The sequence below is a fragment of the Bactrocera latifrons genome, unplaced genomic scaffold (genome assembly GCF_001853355.1).
Source record: "Bactrocera latifrons isolate USDA-ARS-PBARC rearing strain unplaced genomic scaffold, ASM185335v1 scaffold_10, whole genome shotgun sequence".
Classification (NCBI taxonomy): domain Eukaryota; kingdom Metazoa; phylum Arthropoda; class Insecta; order Diptera; family Tephritidae; genus Bactrocera; species Bactrocera latifrons.
Genome location: NW_017534408.1, coordinates 697,188 through 715,014, shown reverse-complemented (window position 1 = coordinate 715,014; position 17,827 = coordinate 697,188). Strand labels below are relative to the sequence as shown.

Below are 17,827 nucleotides of genomic sequence, written 5' to 3'. Positions count from 1 at the left end.
ATAATCTACACTAAATTGTCCTTCCGCGTCCCCTCCATTTTATCACAAAATATTGCCCGATTTAACAATTCTATTTATAGTGCTTTGCAAAGAAGTTAAGCCTATGAAAAACCACTTAAACAGTGTACAGAGGGCCGTTTGGTACCGTGTCATAAATGTTGAAATAACAACTTTGAAAAGTGGCTGTCAACTCTTCACACGTTTACGAATTTTTCACTTAATAATTTATCGCAGTTATTGGCAACATTTCACACTTGTGGATCTACCTGCAGAAGTGATTTATGTGCAGATTATATTTATGTCTGGCCATATGTGTGTAAGAGTTAAGCATCCGAATCTCCGGATTGGAGGCAGTAAAGGCTGCAAGCCTACCAATTTGTCGGCAGGACGATCGATGATCCATTAACGGCGTTGAAGTGTCGACGTTATCGCGGCACGAATGTTGATTGTCAGCTTGCAGCCAGGATATACACCAATCAAAACGTGTCAAGAGCATAGTAGGAGTGCAGGCTAACATTTGAAAGGCATAAATAATAAGAAGTAAAAGAAAAAGCCTAGAAATTAAATGTGAAACTATGATAATATATATTTCAGCCTTATTAATCCTTTTACTATACTTTTGTGAAGTAAGTATTTTAGTGACCCACATCAAATGTCAAGATATGCATGAACAGGGATACGCCAACTAAAATTCGGTGAGCCTTTAAAGTGTGTGAGTTTGTCTTGCGCCCAGGAGCCGATACGTGCAACATGAAAAGTGTAAGTGTGGGCTATCCTTTACGTTTTGCTTGAGTAAACGAAGTGAATAGTTGCATAGCAGCCGATGAGATAATGTCACGCGCACACGTGTACTACAAACTTAAACTTCGTCTGTGGGCATGACATAATGCGTTTATCATGCGAAAGTGCTGGCAAGCAAAAAAACAAAAAAAAAAAAAAAAGGAAAATGAGGAAAAAAAGTGAGGGAAAAAACTTGTAATCGCACATTGTAAATCTAGTCAAACACAAAAAGGATTTAACATTCAGCATATTCGAAATTCGGAAACATACAACAACATTTACACCGCTGCCACAACACCACAAATCGAAAAAAAAAGTGCAAAAATAACTCCGCTTAATGCTTTGCTAACAGTGTGCCCGACCTATGATCTGAGCCAACACGCCCTACTTCCCCTTCCTTCCCGGTTGCTAGTGACAAGAACCCACAAAGGCCAAAAAAGGTAGGTAAATGTAATAAAAATTATAATCGGATGTGACAGCCACCGCATGTGCGGGCACATGGTTATGGTACCTACGTATGTAGATGTGAGAGTTTGAATATATGCATAAATGCATACACCTTCCGGTATATATGCTAGTATTACTATCGTCGATGCCTTTGTATTCAAATTTTTGGGTTTTGCGATTAGAAATCTATAGAGGCATGCTACGTAGCGAATAACAGGAAGCAAGGAATTAAAAAAAATATGTATATATAGTATATATATGTAAGCGTTGCAGTAAGCTTAGACAATGGTAAAAATTGTATAAATTTTGTTTGTCCCGCAGAAAGGATACACAATTTCGTTCGATTATACTGCTGGTAGTAGAGACAGGGGGTGATAGCTGAAATGAAAAAAATGAAAAAAAAATCCATTAAAATTCAAAAAGCGCACTTGGCATGAAATTGAGATAGAACTTTTACTTTGTGCCTCAAATTTCTATTTCACAGAGCTGTTGTTGTAGTAGGTAAAGAGAAAATGATGGCAAAATCCGCAGATAAAAGTACCTTTGCGACAGCTGAATTTGTGTTCGGTAAATGTCAGCAAAAATTGTTTCTAAATTTATGTGGAAATAAGTTAGGGATGGGCTCAGTTTAGGTGTAGCCAAATACTGTATGCTCTCGAATTGTTAAACGGTATAACGAAGATCATATATTGGGTAGTCGAAAAAGTCTCTTCGTATTTCTATACATATATATATTCTTTTTATATTTATACTAATAAATACCATTACAGTCGAAGAAATTTTTGCCATTTTTCCTCTAGAGACATTATTCCATCAGTGTAAAACTTTTCTGGTCTCGCGGCGAAAAACTGCGATAAGTAATTTTCACAGGCTTCTCTTGAGACCAAATTTACTCCATTAAGGAAGTTCTGCATTGATCGAAACAAATAGTAATCCGATGGTGCAAGGTCAGAGCTATATGCTATATGGGTAGATACATCAAAACTTCAAAGTTCGAGTCATCAAAGATATGTGTGGTCTAGCATTGTCCTAATGGAAGTCGAAGCCGTTTCTGTTGATCAGTTCTGGCCTTTTTTGCGATTGCTTGCTTCAATATATATACCGATATACCAAGCTGGAGCAGTTCATAGTGGATGATTCCTTTCCAAACCCCACAAATACTCAGCCAAACCTTTCGAGGCGTCAATCTTGGCTTTGCGACTGTTGGTTGAGCTTCACCTCGCTTGGATCATTATGCTTTTTGCATATTATTGTCGTATTTGATCCACTTTTAGGCTTCTGTTCCAAATGGCATCAGAAATGGTTCGTTTTCATTTCGTTTCAGCAAAGAATTCTCCACACACAATTCATGAGTTACCCAAACATCGAGCTTCTTTTTGTAGCCAGCCATTTAAAATATAGCGAATTTCTTCATTATTTTCACTGATTTTTGAACAGATKTAACTTTTTTTTTCAACTTTTTCGAATTTAATTTTTTTTTGGTTCAATGAAGCTTCAAATCTCGCTAGCACTGGAGATATATGACTGTAACGACATATATTGACAAAATACGAAAAGACTTTTTCGACTACTCAAACATATAACTCCATAACTTTCTTGATTAGTTATGGGAGCTCGAAATAAGAGTTAGCTGAACAAAACTATTATACCTATTAAAAAATCATGCGAGGTTATAATAAAGTATAAAAATTGACAAAACTATGCATAAATAGTTCCAGGCAGCTCTCTGCCTACACCGCTCCAAACCACTAGCACCTGTTTCCACTCTTTGTGTTTACTAAGCAAACATTTTTTCCAACATTTTTGATTACAGTTTTTATTAAAAATAGCAATATTTTCTTGATATACAGTTCATATATTTACATACCGTTATGCTACAATAAATACCACATATATAGTTGAATGTGTTAAGAATTTTGCATGAGCAGCAGTGCTCTGGGTACTTGCTATGCTCCATACCCTGCTATCGTTGTTGTTTTATTTCCTCAAATTACAGATTTCGGCGATATTTGCATGCCTTTGTGCTTAGAGTTTGCCAAATCTCCACCGAAGGCATTTAATTGCATTCCAAAAAGCCAATATTATAGCCAATGAAGCTTTTGTGTGGTGAGAAGCAAAGTGCTGATATTGGTATAACGGTATAATTTAGTTCAACACAGCACTATGCATTAAGATGCATACAGTTTAAGATCTCAGTTTCTTAAGTATTTATAGCCAAGTGTGTGGCGTTTACCACATGATGGGTTTTTGGCTGCAATCTCAATTGTCGACTCTTAAATTATTGGTAGTTCATTTTCGAAAAGCTATTAATTCTTATTTTTAAATACTCAATGAGATACAATGGGTGCTTTCTAAATGCAAACTAAAATCTGGAAGCTTAAAAACGCGCTTGAATTGTTGGAAGTGCCTTACTTCCTTTATGGATACGTAGTTGCGATGGTTTTGTTTCCTCTTTTGGCAGTTGCTTCAAGGAATAGATAATTGTATCCACTGCAAGGTTGCAAAACCAATCATTTTCTCTCGATCAAATTCTGATTTCATGTATTTTACACCTCAGTCTGCGTTCTTTAGAGAAGCTGTCAGCGGAGTTTTTATTTAATTAAATGATTTTCTGTAATCTAATCGACTGTGTCATTTCTATCCAGTTCCACTGTTAATCGAATTTCACATGGAAGCTAGAGTGGGGACTGCTTCACTATATTAAATTTCTTTCTTGTGATAGCTTTTCTCTAATATAAAACCTGTTTAACGTGAAGGCCTTAGTTTGAAACGGAAATTGGCGGCACCGATCGACATACTTCCGACACTATCAGAAAAACATAGAAAGACTTTGTTCATAATTTTAATATTCGTAATTTATTTTTCAAAATCTAAGTTGTCCTCCTCAAATTAATTCTTTTTTGCCCCAATACACTTGTGCCAACAATTTTTCTAGTCCTCGAAACAGTTGTTAAAGCCAATTTCCGGAATAGTATTCAATGCTCATAGCGATTCACCTTTAATGTCTTAAACTGAATAGCCATCAGTTAAACGGAGCTAAATCAGGCGAATACGGTGGCTGCAGACTATATTGGTTGAAAATTTAGTGAAAAACTCATGAAGAATTGATGCAAAATGCGACGATGCATTATCGTGGTGTATAAGCCAAAAGTTGTCGGTTCATAACTCCGACCAATTTTTACGAATAGCCAGCTTGGCCGGTCGGAAGGAATTCCGAATGCACCATACCTCGATAATCGATGAAAACTGTCAACATAGGCAGCCCTTCCCCTTTCCTACCCTCTTTGAATAATTTATACCAATCAAAAGCACTAGCTCAGAACAAACAATTATCACCGAAAACTTTTTTTAACCTTCTGAACTCTTTGGCATCAGAAATTTGATCCCTCGCACAAAATTTAAGGGAACTACTTTCTTGAATAATTTCACTCATCGTAAAAATCGTCGAATGCACTTTATGTACCTCACGACATAATCACCGATCAGAGTCGGAAATTCGAGCAATTATGGATCGGTTGCGTAAACACATTTACTCTAGTGGATAATGCGCATACTCAGAGACCCCTACATTGTGCACAGACGGTTTTTTTGTTGCGGAAAAGAGTGTCGAAGAATATCTGAGTGAGCCCATCTGCTTTCGCGCGTAATAGTTTGGAGCTGTGTCCATCCACTTTATAGAAGAGTTTGCGGAATGATCTTGATTTACGGGCTTACAAAATTCAATTCGTGCAATAAATGAAGTCAAACGTCTTCAAGCGCGACGCAAATTCGGTGAATGGCCCCAAAACGATATGTTCACTGAACTCAATTTTCACAAGAAAACTTTGTGCAGCGATGAAGCTCACTTTTGACTGAAAGGGTACGTTGAAAGACAGAGTTTTCACATATGGAATGATGATAATTCCACAAGCCATTATTGAAACGCCGTCATGTCCTGAAAACGTTACTGTTTGGTGTGCTCTATGGGTATAGAGAATCATTGGTAAACTATTTATAAAAAAGAAGCCGACCATAAAGTTAAAGTCAATTAGGATGTTGATGCGGACATCCTTTGCTTCCAACAATACGGTCGCCTGTCTTCGAATATAAGTCAAAGACTCCCTGGAAGAGAAAGTTCGGTGCTTCATTGCTGACATACGAGCACAATTGCTGCTAAAAGTTGTCGAAAATTGGGCCTCCCCTCTGAAATTTATTCGTGTCAGCCATGGGGGTCAGTAGACAGACAATTTTAAATTTTTATATTTAAAATTTTTGCATAGTACCCCTAGGAAACATTTTTCAGAACCGCTGATATCCAACCATTATAATGACATATAGCAGCCAACGGACCGATCAACGAGCTTTATAAAATATGTTATGAATGTTGTTTTGTATCAAACAGCAATCCTATCCATTGCAATGACGGCATGGACGAGAAGCATCATTATTTGAATATGGCTAACTCACAATTCCAAAATTTATTGCATATCCAGTCAAATAAGTCGAAGAATTCACGAAGGTTAGTTCGATTAATTTAAGATTGTAATTTGGAGGAGCACTATTTTATAAAATGTGGTATAAATGTAGTAATAACATCTATCTACTAGTTCACGCCCACTTTGCAATTGTTTTCAAGCAATTGTATTATTAATTTCCATAAATCATAACTACGAGTGTAATACCAATGCATCTGTAAATAAACCGGTGGTGGGTTGGGGCGATAGTGGTCCAGTTCCGCCTGTTTATGTACAAACAAATAACCAATCATTCTTCCAGTTCTTTATCATTATGCACTTTGCACCCTTATTGAAATAAAATTCCAAGTATTTTGCTTATTTACCATAACAAAGTAAGCATTTATTGTATTTGCGTGCTCGTATTAGGTAATCTGGTATAATTTATTGGCGCATGCGGAGCACTTAGTCAAACGTGCATGGATAGCATCAACAAAAATGCTAAATTTACATAAAAGGAAATCCACTTTTGCGCGCAGATCAAGTGCAAGCTTAGCTAGTGTACCCATACTAAGTCGAACACGTGCCGCATATGATTTAATTAATGCTTATTACACCACTGGCAAGAGAGGTGTTAACAACTCGAACAGCTGATTGAACCAGTTTCTGCGCGTAAATTATAGGAATTGCGAAAATTAATCACAGAGTGTTGTAAATCAGCAGACCAAATAAGTTGCGCAGACTGGACCACTGCGGTTCAACTCCATATAAGAGTATGCTTACGAGCTACCGGATTTTTATGCAAAATACTGAAATACTTTACGACGTAAAGAGAGCAACGGCGCGCTTCATTAACCGGATTGCATGCTGAAAGCGCTGAAATGCAATTGAACGGGAAAATATTTAGAAAAGACGCAATGAACTTGTACTTGAAGTTGGCCGCAGTAAATTGCGCTGAATAATTATAAGACAGACGTGAGCCGAAGTTCTTCCCGTAAATTACATTTTAGCGTTTTTTCACTTCATGTGTTGATTAATTGCAACTAAAGGGGCCTGCAGCGACACCTACTCATCTAAGAATCATGCAAACCTTGCTGAGAGTGGCGACCTATAAAAGCGTTGGATATGCTTGAAGCTGGCATAACGCTACCGATCGACACTTAGTAAGAACGTCGAGCGGCTGTAAAGAGCTTCAGACAAGATGAAACATACTGTGGTAAGTCAATTGGAGCAGCTAACTCTTTTTATAATTTTTATTAATTGGTACTTATTACCTATTTATACCGCCATTATAGGTGCTAACATTGGCTGTGATATGCCTGGTCTGTGTGATGCAGAATGAAGCTAGCATTTTGCCTTTGGTATTGGGACAGGCACCGGTTGTGGTTTCGGTGCCATCGATACCGGTGGTGAAGATTGTGCCTGTGGCTGCTGGTGGTGCTGGTGGTGCTGGTGGTGAGGGTGCTGCTGGCGGCGGCGGTGGCGGTGGTGGTGCTGCTGGCATTTTAGGTGGTGGAGGTGGCGGCGGCGGTGCTGGTAGCGCTGGTGCTGGTGGTGGCGGTGGCGGTGGCGGTGGTGCTGGTGCTGTTGGTATTTCAGGCGGTGGCGGTGGAGGCGGCGGTGCTGGTAGCGCTGGTGCCGGCGGTGGCGGCGGTGGTGGTGGCGGTGCTGGACTCCTTGGCGGTGTTGGTGGATTAGGTGGCGACGGTGACCATTAATCTGTGTGAGAAGATGTTATTTGTAAATACGTTGCATTGCTTATATGTTGATAACAGTTTTAGATCTATTTTGTGTATACCTAGTTAATGCTTTCACAATCACATTTCTGTCTTTGAGTTGCTTTTCGTTTTTCTGCAAGTGAATATAACAGATATTTCAAAAGAAATTTAATGCTGTGTTTCAATAATTTCTAGTCAAAATGTCGGGTACTGAAAAAGATGAAAAGGGTATGCATACAAGAAAAACGTTAAAGATATTATTTAAAGTTTTTTACACTACATAATATCGAGTTGCGACTTCGCTTGCTGGTAAAGTTTTTGACCCATTTCATCTGACTTTGGTAAAAACCCTTATTTCGTTTCTTATATATTTCGTTGCCCTCACAGATATCTGTTGTGCGCGCCAGTCGTTTCTTCTTATCGCAAGATGGCGCCAATTGGAGATTCCAAGCAAAGCCAGGTCCTTCTCCACCTGGTCTTTTCAACGGAGTGGAGGTGTTTCTCTTACTCTGGGACCTGCGTCGAGTACTTTCAGAGCTGGAATGTTTTCATCCAATCGGATAACATGACCCCGCCAGCGTAGCTGCTGAATTTTAATTTGCTGAACTATGTCAATGTCGTCATATGTCTCGTACAGCTCATCGTTCCATCGAATGTAAAGTACCATACAACTTTCGCAGAACCTTTCTTTCGAAAACTCGCAACATCTACGCATCAGTTGTTGTCATCGTCCATGCCTCTGCACCATATAGCAGGACGGGAATAATAAGTGACTTGTAGAGTTTGGTTTTTGCTCGTCGAGAGAGGACTTTACTTCTTAATTGCCTACTTATTCCGAAGTAGCACCTGTTGGCAAAAGGTATTTTGCGTAGAATTTCGATGCTGACGTTGTTGTTGGTGTTGAAGCTGGTTCCAAGGTAGAAGAAGTTATGTATGAGCTATGACTGTCAACAGTGACATAGGAGCCTAGTTGGGAGTGCGACGACCATCGGCCCCCACCGCATTCATGTACTTTAGACGGGTTATTGCTATTCGAACTTTTTCATGGTTGGGCAATGGAACGTCTGCTCCATCGTCATTGATTGGGCAATCGGGTTCGCCATCTCCTCCTCCATAATTTTAGTATGTCTTTGGCATCTAGATTACCTCTTGGGGTTCAACAAGAGTAAGCTACGGTCTTGAAACTTTCTGTTAGTCGCCGCAACTTTTTGTAAAATTTTCGAACTTGTCAAGTTCTTCATACTTACGTATTTCGGAATCTCTCTTTTTTTGTCTGCAAATGCGTCTCACTTCTCTCTTCAGCTCTCGGTATCTATCGCATCGCGCACGTGTTGTGATCGATTGTAACGTTGAGTGTTAGGCAGTCTATTTTCTCTCCGCTGTGACACGAACTCCGATATTAAGGGACCAGACATGTTACATAAATTAAAATTCTTATTTCGGCAAACGAAATCTCCCTCGATGGTATTGTCAAAAATTGGTTTATTATGTTTCCATCGGTTTTTCAGAAGCTATGTTCAGTTGCTTGAGAATGCTGAGATAACTTGAGAAACTTCTGTCGGATGGAGTGTCTCCAGCGCTACAACGGCGTTTCTTGCAGTTCCCCATATCGGTTAAATAAATTGAAGTGTTGCTGCCAGTGGCGTAACTATACCGTTCGAGGCCCGTGGGAAATTCATCGAATTGGCCCACTGTTCTGTTCAGCAAAAGTGTTAATGACATCATCAAAGTTCAAATTTCGGGCAATAGAATTTTCCATGGATAGAATAGCCAAATTGCTTAACCTTTCTTGTCCCATAGAATTTCTTAAATAAGTTTTTATCAATTTCAGTTTTGAAAATGATCGCTCAACTAGCCGTAGTTACAGGAATGGTGAGAAATAACAGAAATGCAGTGCAYACTTCAGGAAAGCTTGAAGATATAAAATGATTCTTTATTATTAATAAGTCAGCAAGTTCTCTAATAGATGATGGCCTTTCTATTTCGTGTTTAAAAGAGGATCGAAAACTGAGAATTTCTTTGGAAAACGACTAACATAGATATATATTTTTTATATAAATGGACAAATGCTAAAGCCTTTCCAATAAATCAGTATCATTCAAGTTTTTTAAAGTGGCATTCTGCAAGACAATAAAATTGAAAACATTCCAAGGAAACGCGATCTACACGATAGAATACGTTCACTTTAAACAAGCTTTCAGGATCTTGGAGACGTTCATCCTCACAGATTTTATCAAAATGACGTTTCATTTTTCTCTGACGAGCTTTAGGAAATTCAGGGTTTATAGACCATTTAACTGCAATACTATTTGCTTCCGTTTTTAAATCTTCAAATTCATGTCGATACTTTTAAAGTTCTCTAGACAGACTTGTGAACGCTTTGAAACATTTGAAAGATCGATGGCTTTAGATTGAAGTGCTTTAGAAGCCGTGTCTATGGTTTGTAAGACTTTGCAATGGAAAACCAGCAACATAATAAAATTTTAGTTCTCTACCTTCTTCTTTAGCAAGATAGCTTCATTTCTCTCGTCTGATTTGGAATTTGACAAAATGGTTTTTGTTAGCGCTTTTTGAACATCAACAAAACGAACCTTTAAAGCAAACATTTCATCAAAGCGTCCTGCCCATCTAGTTGGATTCATTGTTTTTAATGTTACTGAATTCGATGATACAACCGTTTCTTCCACGGCACTTATTCAGAGAAATACTTTTGTCATTTATGGATTTTATTATCTGCTTGGACATTGCTAAGGCAGTTTGATCCTTAACCTCATGAAACCCTAAAAATGACTCTTTAATTACGAGCGCCTTTGGAGTTCCATTTTCATCTTTCTCGATTACACAGTAACGGTAAAGTTCACACAATTGATCTGTTTTGGAAATATCTTGAATAGTATCAAGCAAAATGGAATAAAACGCTGCGGTGACTATTTTATTTACCAGAGCATTTTCCACTTTTTGAACCAGAACAGCAATGAGCTCATTTTGACAAAAAAGACAAAACTTTTTTTTTTGCTTAAGTAGTGTGTATGTGTAATAATAAATGTTGGGAATTGAGACTTCCTCTGACCGGGGGTCCCTTCGGGCTGGGGGCTCGAGGCATTTTGCCGACTTGCCACCCTATAGTTACGCCACTGGTTGCTGCCGCATGTTTATCGAGCCATGGGGAAAAGTGGTTTACTTTTTTCTAAATTTCGGTTTGTCATTTTAAGACATAGATTTATTAAACAAAAAAATTATCATAAAACCCTTATGTTTTATGCAAGCAATACAAGAACACAAAATCACTTGTTCGTTGATACCAGATTTAATTGCTTTGTTTGCACGCAAACAAAAATACATATTTTGCGTATGCGCTTTCATAAATTGCATGCATTGCGACACCTGCGATGAGTGATGAATGCCCCAACCGGCAAGTGATCAGATTGAAGTTTTTGTGGCGAATGGTGTTCGCATTGCTTTCAAGCGGCAGCCACAAAATAGCCACAGCCAAATTGAAATTCATGCGCAGGCGGCTAAATTTCGTTTCATTTGCCATGTACGCCAGTGCGTATGTGTATAAGTAGCAAAAGCACGATTTCGAATGTGCGTATTCATTTCATTGTTGTTGTTGTTGCTGTTGATATACRTATCATTTCATTAGTGCTGTACCGAGTTTGGATATTGCTGTCCATCATTAGTGTATTGTAACGGCGAGCGAAATGCGTTTGCGATTCGAAAAATCCCAATGCAATTTCCTAATTTCATTTCGTAGTTGCTTTTATAAAACTCTGTGTGCAGTAAGCTACGAGTATGTGCATGCGGTATATGTGACCTTGATGAGCTCATCATGCATTGATATGAACGTGAGAAGTTTGCCTTATTCCACCGAATGTTTGTGTATATCATTTTGCAGTTGGTCATGGTAAAATGTTGTCAAAAACGTTATGATCTAATCTAATTATATCCTCGATTTGGATTAGTTGTAGAGCTTTGTTCAACACACTTTGCAATTATAACTTTTAAATTTTTTCATCATATAACTATATAACAACTAAAAAAGTACCGGTTATATTAACGGTTAACTACATAATTTCTCAAATTGAATAACAAGTAGTTTATTCTACGATCCAAGAGAGCTTTTACTTATCCGCGGTTATGGTAAATCATAATTTTATTTCGAGTTGAATCGAATATGAGATCAGGTGTTAAAGATAACGTCTGAAAATGTATAATTACTTTCTTTTTGAGGGAAAGAACATCAAAAAATCTTTACATATTCATAGTTTTGGGCTAAGATTGCCTGAATATCATAATAGTTTTTATGACGTAAAAGTACTTATAGCACACAAAGAGAACAATTACTTTTGTGTGCCAATATGGAGCACATTAAATGGCTGGCAACGAAATTAATTGCCCCAACTCTCATCTGCTGGCAATAAGCCAGATATTAACAGTCCGAGTGCAACTACAGATACTTACTACAACCCCTTGCTAAGTGAGAACAATAAGGGCAATTCTAGTATTTAGCAACACGAAGTGACGCTTTGTTTCCAATTAAGTTAATTGTATGCTAATGAAAAGTGTCCATCATTGTGCTAGTGGGCGGCGTGACATTGGAGTTTCCAAAAAACTCACAAAAATACACTGCAATTTATAAGARTGCTGTGGGTTTAGAAGATGAGTTAATATAAAATAGATACCCATGATGATTCGACAGAAAGAACACATTTTCTTGAATATTTTACTTTGAAAATTTTAGTACTGCGGCTATGTGAACCGTGTGCTCAGAAGAGAAAGAGAGAAGTTCTCTTTGAAATTTAAAAAAAACTGTGGAGATGTTCTGTCTAATTCTATAAATTAAATTTTTCAACAGATGGCTTAAGTGTGTGTATTCTTCGCTGTATAAATCCTAAAAAGATAAAACTTTGTAAATACTAACAAACCTTTTTGACATTTTGGTGTTTGTTGAACACGTTTTAAATATAGATAGAAAGAGAAAATATTTATTTTTTTCCTCTTAATTTTCGATAAAGGCTAATTGTGTTTACGGTCCTAATACAGTAATAGTATATGCCAGATTATGTTCTGGTAATCGTTTTATTAAAGGTACCCTACTTTCCGGAAGGTCAATTGTCGAAAATAGCGATAAAGTAATTAAAAAACTAGTGATAAAATAATGGAAAAATATTACCTGTATACTGCTTAGTAACTGAACCGTTCGACCAATAAGAAAGAAGAAATGAGAATAACTGAATTTACACTAGAAACGTTACAAAAGTAGACCGATAGGGACAGCAAACGACGGCCAATTTTTTCCCCTTATTTTGACAGTTCTCTTCAGTAAGGTTTGCCATTTCATCTAGGAAGGATCCAGCAACAAATCGAAATTATTCAAATTTATTACCAAAATTCGGAGACATTGACCTCAACTTTAAAAGCGCCATGTCCAATTTGTGGTTGTAATAATCGTCCCGTCGGATCAACAATTGACCGTCTAAGAAAAAGTACCCGTGATGTCGAGAACATTACTGCCGCTAGCGCATTAATTGAGGAATACCTAAATCTGTCTCTTACACGTCGTTCTGATTCATTGGTCGTTGAGGCGAATTTTGTGAAAAGATCTTGACCTACACACATTCTTACAAGATTAAATTGACGCAAGCATTGAAGTCGTTTGAGCACCCGAATTGTCGCATTAGGCTGAGCAACAACTGGAAAATGATCCGGATTTTCATCGAAAAATCATCTTCAGCAATGAGGCTCATTTCTGGCTGAATGGCTTCGTCAATAAGCAAAATATACATTATTGGTCCGGCAGCACAAATATTTTTTGCCCGAGTGGGATGATATGACTTGGACAAAAGGTGGTTCCAACAGGACGGCGCCACATATCGCACAGCAAAGGTCGCAATCGATTTATTGAAAACGAAGTTTGGTGAACGTGTTATCTCACGAAATGGCCCAGTCAATTGGCAGTCTCGGCCGTGCGGTTTGACGCCGTTAGACTATTTGCTGTGGCGCGACGACAAGTCTACCTCAATGCCAATATACCCAGTGAGGATTGATGAACTTCGTATGAATATCGAACGTGAAATTGCAGCAGTATCGGCCGATTTATGTTTGAAAACCATCGAAAATTTGATTTTGCGACTGGACTTCTGCGAGCGTGCCCGTGGTGGCCGCGGAAAAGAAAGCGAGTTCCGAGTTACGTAATGTCATCGAATTTACTTTCACAAAAATAAAGAATTTCATTGATATCTGAAACGGTTTTTATTTTATTTAAAACTTCTGTAACGCTGTTATTGAAAAAACCGTTATATATGCATTGTTCAATTTGAGGTCGCTTACTACTTGTGCTCACCGATATACTTGTAGTCATAATTGCTATACACCCGACGACAAAAGTAAAAGAGAAAGTAAATGTATATTGATGCGAAAAATGTGGTTCTATCTTTTTCCTAGATTCTGTAACTATTATTATTATTCCGTTGGATTAAATTGTTCTTAGATTTATAGATATAAAAAAATCTTTTTCAAAAATCCTATTAGAAAATATGTTTTTAATAAATCCTCTTCAAATTCTTATGAAGTGAAAAAATTTCATACTTAATTTCTTTCAGTGTACTTGTGTATATACTTTGTTTGTACATATGTCCTATAAATAAGTACACGTGGATAGCTGATTTTTTATTTACACAAAAGCATAAGTAATGCGTATATTAAAAGGTATGCAATTAAGTTAAATCGGCTTTTCGGTTTATTCGACGCCAACGCCAATAACAACAACAGCACCAATGGACCAACGTTAACGTTGAGGGCCAGTGCCAAATCGAATGCGGATGCATTCGGTGGAAATCCAGTACAACACCACACAGTAGTGCTCATTACCAATGCAAATTGGAAGTGTAGCAAGAAAACAGTAGCAACAACAGCAACAACAACACTCAAGTATGTGTAGCGAAGACGCCGAATGGGCGGTAAATAAAAACCACATATAGTAAACAATGTGCAAAGCAAATAAGACGGCCGGTGAAGCACGGAAGAGAGGAATACTAAAGATCAGCAAGGTAGCGGGGGTTGACTGACGTACTAACATACCCATTTGTTAGGAACTAAGCACAGTTAACTTGCTGCAACATAGGCACGGGGTGGCTGTGAGGGAGGAGCTGAAATCGCCTGTAAAATATATACATATATGTACATATAGTACATATAAATACATACATATACATATATGCATACGTTCAAGGTGGCATGCAACCTTTATGTAGTACTAAACTAACTGTGAGTATGTATTAATTTATTCCTTAGTAGACATCCTGCTATTGCTGCTACATACACTCTCATGTATACATTTATTTGACGCTGGGGTGTTGTTGGTGTTGGTGCCAAGCTGTGGGCGACTGTTGTCTTCAATGTTGCAAGCATAATCGGAAGTGACTTGTGTGCAGAAATAAATCGTGTTAAAAGGTTAACTTTACAACAAGCTGAACAGCAACAACAACGGCAACAAGATACGCAGCAGCAGCAGCAGCAACACATGTATTGTCGCTTATCCGCAGGGATAAGCAGCAGCACGAACAAGAGTCGGCGAGTGTTGGCAACTGCTTAGCTGCCACTGTCACATACGATTATATACACTTGTATTTAGAGATTCGCATATAAAACGAGAGTGTTACACAATATATAGTAAGCTAGTGGCTTACATACGCATACAAGCGTGCATATGTGTGTGTGCATATAGACCGTTGTCCAGCCACTGCGGCCAGCGGCAAGTCAACTGCTGGCCATACTAGCCACTAGCCACTAAAGCCAGTACTGTTGGCACCTCTGTATTTACAGTGGCTTCTTATTGCTGTACAGTGTTTTATTCCACGCACACAAACTCATATATTTATATGGTTGTACATTTGGTATTTTGTTGCTAGAAAAGTGTAGAGTAACTGAATATTTTTACTTTTTTTCGGTGCGATTTGGATTACATAACGAGTCGGGTTACTTTCAATTAGAATCAAATTTTAGACATCTTTTACAGCGTTGCCTACTTTTCAGGGCGTAGTTGAAAAGTTTTGTTAACAAAACGTTGTATACATTTAAGGGCATAGTTGAAAAGTTTTGTTATTAAAAATATTGAATATAAAAATCAATTTTCCGTACACTTGTTATAAGCCTCCGCTGAGGTGGTATTAAATGCCTTCAATGAATTTTTTTTTTTCGGTTTCGGTTTTCGGTTTCGGTTCATTTGCAGCTACGATGTGACGCATCTACACCAAACTCTATTCGACTTTATTGTCTGGTTCGAGTCTAACAACGGCACGCTGCATATCTTCAAAACTAATCAAAATGTGTTGAGTCGGTCTACCAGCAAGACGATTTTCAAGCAATTTTTTTAATAAAGATGGATGAGTTGTTGACACGGATGGATGGGGTACTCCCAGAAGGCAATATTCCCCGAATGTTTTGTATAATTCAAATACTTCAGCTAGTCCAGTTGTTCAAGTTTTTTCCATGGTATAAATCGTTAGACAAACATTAATAGACATAAGCAAACCAAACCTCATGTGAACATACAAATTTTGCACCAATCTAGGAACTTAAATTTTTATCGATTCGATTGTCCGAGTTTGTTTTGATCAGATGGTATCCAGGAACGTTAACACTACATACTTACTTATTAACAAAGTATTTTTGAATGTTTGAAAGAATATTCTTTAGCATTATTTGAAAGCAAATGCCGCTGAGATTACAAGTTTCAATTGCAGGCATCAAATAGTCGGTTATCATAGCGCAATAACGGTTACGATCTCACCGGCATCATGGTTGAAGAAATATGGCTCGATGATTCCACTGGCCTACAAACCACACCAAACCGTTGTTTTTTGAGATAAGCTGGCAGCTCTTGAATCTCTTCAGGTTGCTCTTCGTCGCAAATGTGGCAATTTCGATTTTTTTACTGAAGAAAATTTGGCTTGAAAACGTCGGATCTTCTTGGAGCTTTTCAGGAGCCCATAGAGCGAAGCGATGTCGTTTGGGAAGGTCGAGCGGCTTCAGTTCAAGTACATAAGCTATATTTTGTACGCTTTTAATTCAAGATCTCGACGTAAAAAGTACCAAGTCGTTCCATCGCCCGAATTGCGGCGAAGAAATCGGATCTCCATGATCTTCGTGTCTCCTCTTAACTAGTGAAGCTATATTTCTTCACTGCGCGCTGGAAGTGATCTATTCGGTCGAATATTATGCAATATAGAACGGTTTTTTTCAAGATGGGTGAAAATACTCCGCTTATGTTTACTATAAGTTGAGCGAAGCACGTGAGACACATTCTTTACAGAACGTTAATTTTCGTAATAAAGTTGAACGATTTGTAAACGTTGTTCAGACGTACATAGGTCTTTCCATGAAAAAATTTCAAAAATAACTGGACAAAGAAACAATGACAGCTTGACACCACTCGCGAGTGATCTGTCAAAAAATAGTAATGAAAAAAGATTAGATATATTACTTGTTTGTAATTGTTTTTGGACTCTGTCGTGTAATAGCTTGGATATCTGTAACGTACGAACCCTTTAAACCAAAATGTTGCCTTCATTTTAGCGCGAAGTTTGAAAGCGTATATCAATATATGAAATAGGATATTTAGTTAAAATATGTCCTTGAAAACTGTAACCAAAAGTACTTGAATTGATTCGAACTTGCCGCGAGGTATACTGTAGAATTAGGCTGCGATTTTTTTTATTTTAGTGCAAAATACATATATTACTATTGCCTTCTATTAGATTAACCTATGTCGATACTCAGTTTAAAGTTATAGAAAAAAGATTTTTAAAGAAAAAAGGTATGCACTTTAAAAAGTGTTTTTGTCATGAAAAAGCTATTGAAAAAATGAAGATCTTCTTCGAGTTGTGAAAGAGTGCAGGTTAGCAAAATTATCTCATGATTGCAACAAATGTTATAATCTTTCGAAAAAATTATTTGCGACTTTGCGCCACTGTGACCGGAGACTATAACGGTGTATGTCGCTCACATACGAGTATTATGTGCCGCTGTAAGCATAATTTTGACGCGCCATCGGGTAATCACATACTAAAATAGTGCAACGCACAAAAATTTGTTATGGCAGTCACCCAAAGAGGCGGCTACATTGTTTGTTGTACATATGTGTCAAAGATGGATTTGATATTGAAATAAATTCCGAGAACAACCCAAGAGCGCTTTGAATAATAATAATACAAACAAAATACACTACAATAACTACAAGAGCAGGAAGACATAACAAACACATTGGCATAAGAAATGAGCAAGTCGGTCAAATGTTTAAGCTTAAACACTTTCTAGCAACGCCGGCGGAGCTGTTGACCAACAAGCAACTGACTTGTAAACAAATGTTGCCATTATTGAGCTTACATACATACATTACATCACGCACATATACATACACATGTGACTAAATCGTTGAGGAGGGACTCC

General features: G+C 37.8%; 1 protein-coding gene across 1 annotated transcript; it reads left to right on the top strand.

The window, feature by feature from the left end:
- The first annotated feature begins 6,768 nt into the window (after positions 1–6,768).
- On the top strand, positions 6,769–7,550 carry LOC108966132 (putative glycine-rich cell wall structural protein 1). Its single transcript, XM_018928899.1, has 2 exons — positions 6,769–6,876; positions 6,956–7,550. The coding sequence occupies exons 1-2, from the start codon at positions 6,862–6,864 to the stop codon at positions 7,376–7,378; spliced, it is 438 nt and encodes a 145-aa protein (XP_018784444.1). The 5' UTR covers positions 6,769–6,861; the 3' UTR covers positions 7,379–7,550.
- The last annotated feature ends 10,277 nt before the right edge of the window (positions 7,551–17,827 follow it).